This window comes from Lolium rigidum, chromosome 6, assembly GCF_022539505.1.
Source record: "Lolium rigidum isolate FL_2022 chromosome 6, APGP_CSIRO_Lrig_0.1, whole genome shotgun sequence".
NCBI classification, from domain to species: Eukaryota; Viridiplantae; Streptophyta; class Magnoliopsida; order Poales; family Poaceae; genus Lolium; species Lolium rigidum.
Genome location: NC_061513.1, coordinates 216,708,960 through 216,721,097, shown reverse-complemented (window position 1 = coordinate 216,721,097; position 12,138 = coordinate 216,708,960). Strand labels below are relative to the sequence as shown.

At 49.9% G+C, this 12,138-nt stretch overlaps 1 protein-coding gene across 1 annotated transcript; it reads left to right on the top strand.

The window, feature by feature from the left end:
• The first annotated feature begins 5,067 nt into the window (after positions 1-5,067).
• LOC124663754 (probable indole-3-pyruvate monooxygenase YUCCA11) lies at positions 5,068-11,142 on the top strand. The gene is made up of 4 exons (XM_047201423.1): positions 5,068-5,706; positions 10,072-10,305; positions 10,403-10,525; positions 10,930-11,142. Exons 1-4 carry the CDS (start codon positions 5,068-5,070, stop codon positions 11,134-11,136), a joined length of 1,203 nt encoding a protein of 400 aa, XP_047057379.1. The 3' UTR covers positions 11,137-11,142.
• The last annotated feature ends 996 nt before the right edge of the window (positions 11,143-12,138 follow it).

Genomic DNA, 12,138 nt, shown 5'->3' with positions numbered 1-12,138 from the left:
TTTTCCTATAGACAGTGTTGGGCCTCCAAGAGCAGAGGTTTGTAGAACAGCAGTAAGTTTCCCTTAAGTGAATCACCCAAGGTTTATCGAACTCAGGGAGGTAGAGGTCAAAGATATCCCTCTCAAGCAAACCTGCAATTAAGATACAAGAAGTCTCTTGTGTCCCCAACACACCTAATACGAGTTGTCGGATGTATAGGTGCACTAGTTCGACAAAGAGATAGTGAAATACAAGTAATATGGATGATTATAAGTAGTAATTGCAATCTGAAATAAAAATGGCAGCAAGCAAACATGTAGCAGAACTTGTTGGAAACGGTGTTTCAATGCTTAGAAACAAGGCCTAGGGATCATACTTTCACTAGTGGACACTCTCAACAATGATCACATAATTGAATAAATAAATGCTAATCTCAAACACTCTCTTGTTGGATAACAAACACCATTCATTGTGTAGGGCTACAAGAGCACCCTCAAGCCGCAGTAAACAAGCTCCACAATGTCATAAAGGAATCACACACGATGCGCACACTGTCACCGTCACACCGTGGAGAGTAATTCCGGAGTTCATATTAAAGTAACCTCTAGAGTGTATAATAGACAAGAGTAACATCTACATAATCAACTAGATTACAAAGCTCATGATCACATAAAGATCACATGGGAGAGAGAGATGAACCACATAGCTACCGGTAGAGCCCTCGGCTTCGGGGGAGAACTACTCCTCCTCATCATGGGAGACAACAACGGCGATGAAGATGGCGGTGGTGTCGATGGAGATGACTCGGGGGCAATTCCCCGTCCCGATGGCGTCCCGGAACAGAGACTTCTGTCCCCCGAAACGGAGTTTCGCGATGGCGGCGGCGTCCCTGGAGTCTTTCTGGAGTTTCGTCAATTGGTGTCGAGTTTTTAGGTCACGAGGGGTTAAATAGGCGAAGAGGCGGAGTCGGAGGGGCCAGGCGGCTCCCTCCTCATAGCTGGCGTGCCCCACCCCCTCCAGGCCACGCCGCCCTATGGTCTGGGGGCCCTGGGCCTCCTCTCCGGCTCCCCTTCGGTGTCCTGGTCCGTCTCGGTGAAATATGATGTTTGGCCTCTGTTTCGTCGAATTTCGAGAATATTGCCCGAACAGCCTTTCTGGAACCAAAAACAACAGAAAACCGGAACTGGCACTGTGGCATCTTGTTAATAGGTTAGTTCCGGAAAATTCATAAAATCATTATAAAGTGTGAGCAAAACATGTAGGTATTGTCATAAAACTAGCATGGAACATAAGAAATTATAGATACGTTTGAAACGTATCACAGGGTTCCTATTCTCTCGCTCGGGCGCCCGATAGCCGCCACGTGGTGCCCCCTTTAGCACCGGTTCGCAATTGAACCGGTGCAAAAGGGGGGGGGGGGGCTTTTGCACCGGATGCTTTGCACCGGTTGGGCATCCGGTGCATATGGCCCTTACCAACCGGTGCAAAAGCACCATTTTCCACTAGTGCATTATCTCCTCAGAATCTTCATGAAATCAGATCCATGCAAACAAGTTAAGCATATATTCATTTATCTACTACATCACAAGATTTGTGGATCTATGCACGGGGCTTAGACATATACTCCACTAGCTAAGCCTTTACTATAAATTCTGCTTTTGGGACTTGAATCCACACCGTATATTCTCTTGCATATGGAAATCAAAATGTACCCCCAAGCTCATTTTTTTTCCGCTGGCTAGTTCTCTCAGATAAGTTGAATACACCTAATATGCTAAGAAGAAGACAATATATCATCAATTCCAGCTACAACTGCTTGATGTGTCCAAATCCTGCTGATAAAAAAATAGAGCATATGCTCTTTCACTGTTAATTCAGTAAAACCTTCTCGAACACACTCAGCATGATCTGGCCTACTTTAGGAGACATATTATAATTCATTGTAGATGGCAAAAAACAGTACCAAGGACCCATGTACATGGAGATTTTCATGATTGGAGCTTGGAACATATGGAAAGAAAGAAATAGCATGATGTTCAATAGCATTGCCCCTCATATTAATTCTTGGAAGAGAAGATTCAAGGAGAATTTGGCACTCCCCATTCATAGGACCAAGAAGGAGCTACACCCATTCATCTCCAACTTTATTGCGAAACTATAGCTTCTGCATGAAACCCCCCCCCCCCCCCCCCCCACCTTTGTAGTTTTCTTGGTCACTTGGCTCCCTGATGTTAATACGTAACTTCTGGATACTGTCTTCATTTTAATACAAAAATAGTAGGAGCCTTTCCAGTTAAAAATGAGGAGTTTATGCTTAAATTTGGATGACATCCCGCTTTGAATCTATCGAGGCGCGACTTCAAAGCCATATAAAACTTAGATAAGTGGATCTTGCCATCATTTGTTACCTCATTATCTATCTCCAGAACACTTTCAGGTGACCTCTTCTCCACCTCTTCTTTGAAGCTATACAACATTCTAAAAGTATTTGCCCAATCACAATATAATTCCTCCATTGCCCTTTGTTTTTCTTTCGACACAGTGGTATAATTCAACTTAATTGGGTTGTCCTTTTCTATGTCTACTTTGAGCTTCTTTGCAGTAGTGTTTGCTGTATTAGCCAAATTGAAGAGATCTTTTCTGCAACCTAAATCCGTGATGTCATTGTTGATACCCTTTGTGAACTAGTAATGAAGTGTGTTCAAAAGGGATTTGATTAACCCTAATGGTACTTCCATTAGGTTGGCTTCTAGCGGAAATGTACCACTTGCAAGGCTTGACACGCCCCATCACAAGCTCTGCATCTACCATAAAACTTCTTTTTATCAGTCCACCTTAATTGCATAAGTTTTCTAACATATCCTAAACTCGTCCATGCTTGAAAACAGCTTCCCTACTGCAATAACCTGGTTTTTCTTGTGATAGAAATTAACCATCTCATCATCATGTGCATCAACTACATTATCTACAACATTTCCATCAAATATCTATCCACATACTCAGAACAATGCCTGTTACCGTCATCAGCCAAATTAGCTTCATCAGCCTCCTCCTTATCTCTATCCTCTACTGGAATGCCAAATATTTTGGCCATTTCAGTGTCAGCTATTGGTGCAATGAACAAATCAGTATACTCATGTAACTCTACCGAAATACAATCAACACAAACACCAGTCCCTACACAAACACCATGCCCTGCATCAGCATCAGCCCCATCCGCTAAAACTGTCACTTTAGTATGTATGAACACTAGTATTTGCCTTATGAATCCCAATCATCATCTAACATTTGTGAAGCCAAATTTGAGGCCACATATTCAACCTTGGAATCTGATTTCAGATCGACGAGCTCCATATGAAAAGTAACCTCTTTGTTTGTCCAACCATCTTGTCAATCAACTTAATCAACCAGCTCTTATCCATCCTCAATTCTCAAGTACTATCCCTTCCAATTTTCAAACCGTAATGATGCAACTTCTTGCTCTGGACCCCAAAGAACACTTTGCCCAATTTTCTCCACCATATTCTTCGCGTCCTGTTTTTCTATTTTCTGTAGCTCATGTGGATCAATCAGTGCAAAATCAACGTCCCAACCCACAGATGTACCCCTCTCGATGTTCCGCACACTGCCATCACCTAGTTTTGCTTTGGATGGGAAGAACTTGACATTGAATTAGAATTTTCTCCGCTCGCCATCACCTTTGTTTTGAATGACAGCGGGTAGAGTGAGTTAGAAGAATTAGATGAGGACCAAAACGCAATCAAATTAAGTCAAAAAAAGATGCTTTTGCCTATTGGAAGTGCTCTCTAGCACGAACTGGACGGCCTCCAGAAAACATGAAGGAGGATGGTGATCAGGCACGGGCGGAAGTTTCACTACTTGTTGTCGTGGGCAACCAAATGAGCGGGACTTACTTCAAACGGCTGTCTTAATCTAACCTCACCATTCATTAAAATACGTCGCACAACAACGTTAAGACCGGTTTATGAGCCATGTCATGTCTTGGCTATTTTGTCCATGAGAAGTGTTGTGTTCCAGCTATTGTACTGACCTACATTGCGTTCTAGACAATACCGATGAAAGACGTCGCACACGAGCTATTTCGTAGTCCTTCTCTGGGCGTTAGACGAAAAAACATTGGGATAACCGGTTTGCGGATAGTAGGAAATAAATCGGTGGTGCAACAGACGAAAAAAAAAACTGACGGAGTTGCTCGATGGTAAGAAATGAAAACCTTCTTTTTAAAATAGTAGAGAAGTATTAGAGATATAGAGATTAAATTGCCTATCAAGATTGCAGGATAACATAAATACAAAAACTACGACCTACCACCTATTGGGTATATACATCGGGGGTTGGCATGACCCGAGTTTCTTCACCTCTATCAGGAGACAATAATACTCCAATGTCTCTACGTCAACCTTTCTCGAAAGGTGTTGAAGATATCAACCGCGTGGCCCTGGTCCTCGACCACGAAATTGGCCCTCAGCGGGAACGACGAAGGCGACTAAGCCGTAGCTAGGGTTTAGAAAATTTTCTTTAATTTATTCATTTTCTATGTAAATTATGTTTGAATGAATTTTTTCTTTCAAAATTCCGTATATTAACCTAGCTAGGAGCTGCGTATTTTTGTTTCGTTTTTTTTCGGTTTACCCTAGTGATACACTGGTGACAGATCATATCAACATATACAGTAGTGTATTATACTCCATGAAATCTGTACATTAAACATGTTTGTCCTGTCTCTCGAGTCTGCACCTACCTCAGGTGCAGCAGTTTGCCTATCTTCCATGACACGTGTACCACAAATTCCAAACGCTGAGATGGACTCCAGCTAGAAAATTTGGAGCCCACCGTAAGATCCAGCTCTCTCTGTTGCCGGGCCCCGGCACCGTCGCGAGGACCCTTCCACGCCACTCCACCTCTCCCTACTACCACCAACTCAACCTACTCACCTATTCCTTATAAAACGCCCGGAAAAGTCCATCGCTTCGCTTCTACTCCTCGCTGCTCCTCCTCTCTCTCTTCACGAGCGCCCTCACGCACACATCGCCACCTCGAGTGAGAGTTCCGAGAGACGCGATCGAATGGCGCAGCAGGCGGCGGAGCAGGAGCAGGAGCAGGAGGAGGTGATCATCGTGGGGGCGGGCCCGTCGGGCCTGGCGGCGGCGGCGTGCCTGTCGCTGCGCGGGGTGCGCAGCCTCGTCCTGGAGCGCGACGGCTGCGTGGGGTCGCTGTGGCGGAACCGCACCTACGACCGCGTCCGCCTGCACCTCGCCAAGCAGCACTGCGCGCTGCCGCACTTGCCGCACGACGCCGCCGCGCCCACCTACCTCCCCCGCGACGATTTCGTGCGCTACCTCGACGGCTACGCGGCTCGGTTCGGCGTCCGCACCCGACTCGGCCGCGAGGTCCAGGAGGCCCGCTTCGACGAGGCGCGCGGGGAGTGGGTCGTCGAGGCGCTCGACCGCTCAACGGGGAAGGTCGAGCGCTACGCGGCGAAGCACCTGGTGGCCGCGGCCGGGGAGAACGACGAGAAGGTGGTGCCGGAGGTGCCCGGCCTGGAGGGCTTCCCCGGGAAGGTGATGCACGCGTGCGAGTACCGCACGGGGAAAGGGATCGAGGGGAAGGCCGTGCTCGTCGTCGGATCAGGGAACTCCGGGATGGAGATCGCCTACGACCTCGCCGTCGCCGGGGCCGCCACCTCCATCATCGTCCGCAGTGAGGTTAGCTTACGTTACAGTAGTACTCATTTACGAGCTTCCTAAAACGGGCATTCATTGTGATTTGGCAACGTACTACTCACACGCGCACGTACTGGTCCCACGCGTCATAGACAAATGGGATCTCCAGGTGTGCATATGGTTCGTGTCATCCAAATTTGCATGTACGACCAGTTGACTAGAGTTGGACGGATCCGCCTGATCATCTAGCTAGTGCATGCATGCATCTTCTAACCTCTACTTTGGACTTCATCTCAGCCCTTCATTTACCTGACCACATGTAGCAGCTGTATCTTAGTATCAACTAGTTGTGAAATTTCTGAATATCCTTATGCAAGTAGACGATGAAACGGCTGGCTCGCTCTATGCTTTTTTATTAATCCTAGTTACCATGTTGGTTTTTAGCTTACTGGATGACCTTACTTGTCTCTCACAACGGCTAGGGGCGAAATCTAGCTAGGCTCGATAGGCTCGAACCTACCTGGTATTTTTTCACCAAAAAATATCAAATATATGGTTGTCTAGGCCATATGTGATGGCGAAAGCTTGATGTTCTTGTAGTCAGGGAAGCAAATACGTGTTAGTCTCAAGTTAGACGCATCTAAATATCTAATGCATGCTGCATATGTGTATCATTTAGTTCGTTGAGCACATCCTCTATTTTGATCCAAGATTAATTCACCGCTGGCCACGACAGGACCTGATTAATTAAGAATGTTTACCATTCGCCACATGATAGCGGCTAGGGATTACATGCAGATAGGAGGCATCCTTGCAAGTAGTGGATGATCTATTTGTGAACTTTCTCAGTATCCTTATGCAAGTAGACGATAAAACAGCTCGCTCTCTTCTCTTTACTTAATCCTACCATGTCAATTTTCAGCTTATTGGATGGTCTTATTTTGTCTTTTCGCCATGATCAGAGGCGAATTCTAGGCTTGGATAGGCTCGAGCCTACCATGCTATTTCACCAAAAGTTCATCACATATGTGTGTCTCGGCCATATGTGGTACAGAAAGTTTAGAAGTTCTTGTAGCAAGGGAAGCAAATATGCTGAAACTGAATCCCCCTCGTTCTGAAATAAATGATTTTTTTAAAGTTCGCATATATGTACATACTAAAACGTGTCTAAATACATACGGATCTAGACAATTGTTTTTTTTAGAACGGAGGTATTGTGTATTCTTCCTATAAATGTTGAAAGAGTACCCAGCCAACCAGGCCATCTGAAAGGGGCAAATTCATCCCGTCCACCCGTTTTCACCACTACAGTAACACTGCCCACCCACTTTTCACCCTGGCCGTCGGATCTGGTAATTTTTTCCTCACTCCTCTGTCTTCCAAGCAGGTCCATGACATGTGGGACCATCTATGTGTGCGGTTCAGCAGTCGGAGGCAGCCATCAGCGCTCGTCGGCGTCGCTCGTTTCATTCGTTGGTCAGTTGAGCGGTGAAAACCCTAGATCGAGATTGCCCCTCCCCTCCCCCAATCCACGCCCCCTCTTTCCACCCCCAATCAGACGCCTCCTGGCTGCGGGAGCCCCGACGGTGGCGGCGACAGGAACGGAACGGGTCGGCGGCAAGCAGGACAAGAATGGGCGGCGGCACCTCGTCTCTTTCTGAGGTCGAGGCAACGGCGGCTGTGCTGGCCGCAGCAGACGCGAAGGACGAGGGGCGCCTGGCCGAGGTCGGACGGGAGGAGGCAGCGCGGCAACGGGCGGCAGCGGTGGGGAGCACGCTGCGAGCAACAGCGACGGCTCGACGCGGAAGCGGTAGTGGCCGGCAGCGCCCCGAGTGATGGGGGTAGACGCATCGAATGCGTGCTGCCTATACTGGAAGTAAACATGTGTATTTAGTTCTTTAAGCCCACCCTCTCTATTTTGATCCAAGATCCGCCGCGCTGGCCACACGACAGGACCTGATTAACTAGTAGGAATGTTCACAATCCACTGGGTGCAGCTGCGAGGGTGTATGCACATAGCAGGCGTGTCGCCGGCACATTTGAGCCTTGACCCGGTCGAGCGATCGATGCATATATGGGACGACCACGAGTCCACCCGAAGGAATAAGCCAGCTGGACTGCAGAACTGTCAGTGTCACTGAATTCGGACAGTTCGATGGACGTCACGTAGCATATACAGTATATACAGCTTGATCCTTGGATCCTCTTCCTGCTTAACTAATTGATTGATTCTTGGATCCTTTCGCATGTTCCTCCATAGCCATAATGAATCCCACATCTCGTTATCTCACGAGCAGAGATGCAACTGAGATCCCGCTTAATTACCACTTATAGTTTATTTTATCATTTCTGTAGAGAATTGTTTATCTCAAAATTTCCATTAAAAATGACAGAATGCACTATACCTAAGATTTAAGTGGGATCTCACTTGCCACCTTACTCACGAGTAGAGATCGAGTAGGTAATATTTGGTACTCCGTAATTAGCAACCGCAATTGTAGTGAGGTTATCTGTCGGAGAGTGATAGCAACATACGATCCTGCATTCTTGCTCATGGTTTGTAGAGGCCCGGGCTTTGATTCCACTTTTCGAAAAAAGGAATCCTGTTCATGAAGATTCTTTATAGAGTATCACATGAGAGGGTTGTTGGTCATGTACGTGTGTTTGCAAACCGTAAGAGCATCTCCAGTCGCGTCCCCCAAAGCGTCCCCCAAAGGGATTTGGGGCGCGCCGGACAAAAAAACCGTTCCAGCCGCGTCCCCCAAAGTCCATTTTTGTCCGGCGCGCCCCGATATGGTGTCCGGCACCCCGAGCCCGTCCCCGTCCCACAGGGGACGCACCGGTGACGCCGGACACAACGAAAAGCGAGGCGAGGAGTGGCGGGGCCGACTCGTCAGCGGCACAATAAATTTTTAACCTAACCGTCGCCTACCGCGCGACGGGAGTTATTGGCGGTGCAGTTCCCGCAGCCGACGCAGCGACGGTAGCGTTCCCGCAGCGATGCAGCGACGGTGCAGTTCCCGCAGCGACGCGTCCCGTCGCGCCTAGCTCTGCGTGCCGGCGTTAATGCGCGCCACCGCTCCTCCGCCTCCCTCCGGCCTATAAAAGGGCCGCCTCTCATCGTCCCTCTCACACACGAACCCTAGCGCCTCTGTCCCAAACCCTAGCCGCCACCATCTCAACAAGACTCGACGCTATGTCTGGTAGAGGCGGAGGCCGACCTCGCGGCCGTGGTCGTGGTCGTGGCCGCGGCAGAGCTGAACGCTCGCCGTCGCTTTCCACGCCGCCGGCATCATCGTCGGAGATGGACGTGGAGCCGGACGTGCGGTTCGAGTTCGTCCTCGTCCTCAAGGGCAACCCGCGCGGCATCCAGAGGCTGCCGGACTCCTTCGCCGACTACGTCGCCGGCGACGATCGCCCGCGCACGATGCATCCGCGGGAGGCTGCGTGCGGCTACTACCGGTGGATCGTCGACGTGATCTACGACGCGCGCGGCAAGATGTACCTCAACATCGGCTGGGAGAAGTTCGCGCGGCACCACAGCCTCCAGGCCGGCTTCATCCGCCTGTTCTCCTACTTCGGCGACAGGGACATGAGCGTCAAGGTTTTCGACGAGACGCGGTGCCGCCGGGACTACCACGGCGACAGCACCGACGAGGAGGACGACTGAGTGTTCTTTCTTCGCAGCGAACACGTGCACGGAGGTTTCTGGATGTTCGCCTCATCGGTAGAACCAACAAGGGCACCATCCTCCCGCTGGATTTTCCAGTTTAGGTGACTGGGTGTGCCCTCGAGTGTTCTTTCTTAGCAGCGAACACAGGAAACCTTCGATGCACGGTCTAGTTAGGTTTAGTTTTTTTTGCAAAATTTTATATTTGTGTCCACGACGGTTCAAACTATGTATTAATTTGTGGAAAACCATGTGCCTAACTGTGTTTTCGTGTAAACCACGTTCCAAATTATGTATTAGTTTGTGGAAATTGAAATAAAAAAAACCAAAAAAAAGTATTTTAAATGTTTGGGGGAGGCGTTTGGGGGACGCGGCTGGGGAGCGACGTCCCCCAAAGGCGGCACGAACAAAACACGTCCCCCAAACGCTCAATCCGGCGTGATTTAGGGGACGCGGCTGGAGATGCTCTAACGTTTGGCCATGTTCGGAACGTGTCACGTGGTATTACCTACCACCCATGGCTAGTCTACCACACACATGCAAGCTGCCATGTCCATTTCCGGATGGACATGAAACGATGGATCGACAGTCATTGATTTGATTTTCCTCAATCGCCCAATACTATTGGCCTTGACGATTAAGAAGAAGAGAACACAGCTGCTAAATACTCCATCCGATTCATTTTTTTTTTATCATGTTACTAAGTTCAAAAAAATAATTTGACTGATTGGATGCAGCTTCACCTGGTGACCAAGGAGATCTGGAACGTGGCGATGACGCTGTACATGTACCTCCCGTTGTGGCTGATCGACCGGATCGTGCTGCTCATGTGCCACCTAGTGTTCGGGGACACCTCCCGCTACGGCCTCAGGCGCCCGGCCATTGGGCCTTTCACCATGAAGATTACCACCCCTGCCTACCCCGTCGTCGACGTCGGCACCTACGCCAAGATCAGGACCGGCGAGATCCAGGTCAGTGAAAACAAATTTTGCTCCTTGGACAGCGCAAGCTGCTTAGATAATCCAAATTAAGGACATATTAAACGATCTCGATCGTGCGTGTTTGCAGGTCCTGCCGGAGATGAGGAGCGTGCAAGGCAACGTCGTGGAGTTCACCGACGGCAAGCGGCGCCCGTTCGACGCCATCGTCTTCGCCACCGGCTACCGGAGCACAACCAAGCAGTGGCTCAAGGTAAGTAAGATCAGCAGCTTACGTACATAGCACGCGCAAAGTCCATGCATCCTCCTCTCTCATGCTGCCACACGCATGAAGAGCATCAACTAGTACAGTCATATATACATACGTCTGACGCGCATAAGGATCTGTACATCATGATTCATAATTTACGGACACAAACATATGCATCATGTGCGCCTTTGGAGACGAGGCAAGACTTTGCCAAGAAGCAAAACACATACACTACACCTTCATGCTACGCATCCTGAAAGTGTTATATATGTAATCCAATGCATGCATACTCGCTCGCTGCGTGCACACACATATATACTCCTGTTAGCGTACACAGCAACTCGAAGTATTTCCCCAGCCGATATATTTTAGGCACAGCCCTGACTAGACATGTCATTTTGTTTCAGAGCGACGATGAGCTGATCGGCGAGGACGGGATGGCGCGGCGGAGCTTCCCGGGACACTGGAAGGGGAAGAACGGCCTCTACTGCGCGGGGATGGTGAGGAGGGGCCTCTACGGGAGCTGCGAGGACGCCGAGTTCATCGCCGAGGACATCAGCAGCAAGAAGAAGCACCAGACCCAACCTGATGACGGTCATGAGAAGAGCAATTGATTAATTGGTTGCTCTTCTAGAGCGGCAGATCCATCCATGCACGCGCCAGTAGCAATGGCTGGCTAGCTAACTAGCTGTGCTGTGATTATCAGACTCAAATTAGCTTGTCTATGAGTTTGAGTTGAGTTTAACCTGCAATAATAATGTCGTTATATCCTTCTGTTTGTTACTTTGTTTGCGTGCTCTTGCTCCTAGCTAGTTCAGGAAACGACCAAGCTGTCCCCCTTTCCTCCCCCAGGTCGCTTTGGCGCGGGGCGACTCCAGAGAGCCCAGACCCGCCTTCGTCTCGCCCAAGCCGGGGAAGGCTTTCCCCTCGGTCTGGGTCCAGATCACCGGTCTGCCCGGTGACCTGATGGAAAAGGAGTGACTGCTGGCTGCGCTCACCATGCTTGGAAGGCCCATGGATGTGGATGAGCTGTCCCTCAAGAAGTGGAAGACCGAACCTATCCGCGTCCGTTTCCAATGCCGCCACCCGGAGCGGATCAAAGGGACGGTGCAGCTATGCGTCAACGGCGAGCCATACACTCTGGGCGTGTTCGCGGAGCTCAACGCGCCCGGGGGCGGGGGTGCGAGTGGCCCTCCCAAGCCACCAGCTCCCCATGATGATGATGACGATGATGTGGACGACCTCGACTCCGAAGACAAGAGCGACGGCGAGGGCTGGAACCGTCACCGTCGGAACGACAAGAATGGGAAAGCAAAAGAACCCAGCCCGGCCAGGATGGCGGGTCGATGGGTGGGTCTGGGATGACCAAGAGGGCGGCTGCGCCGGGCTCTCACAGCGCCCCGCCGCTGGGCACGATCACGGACCAGTACGGGTCCAACCTGGACTGCCTGCCTGGCCTCTCCCTCTCTCGCAGGTTCGAGGCTCTCGCTGACCTCGACCTGTCGGGGATTGGAGACAAGGCGCTGCCCAGGTCCAAGGACACGCCTCTCCCGGGCTTGGAGGAGTCCCTCGTGTCGGGAGAGACGGTCTCCCATGTGTCGGACCCCGTGGATGCC

Excerpts from the sequence above, each read along its gene's own strand:
- LOC124663754 (XM_047201423.1), top strand. The coding sequence starts at position 5,068 with ATGGCGCAGCAGGCGGCGGAGCAGGAGCAGGAGCAGGAGGAGGTGATC. Across the intron at positions 5,707-10,071 it reads CCATCATCGTCCGCAGTGAG|CTTCACCTGGTGACCAAGGA; the intron begins GTTAGCTTACGT and ends GATTGGATGCAG. Across the intron at positions 10,306-10,402 it reads TCAGGACCGGCGAGATCCAG|GTCCTGCCGGAGATGAGGAG; the intron begins GTCAGTGAAAAC and ends GCGTGTTTGCAG.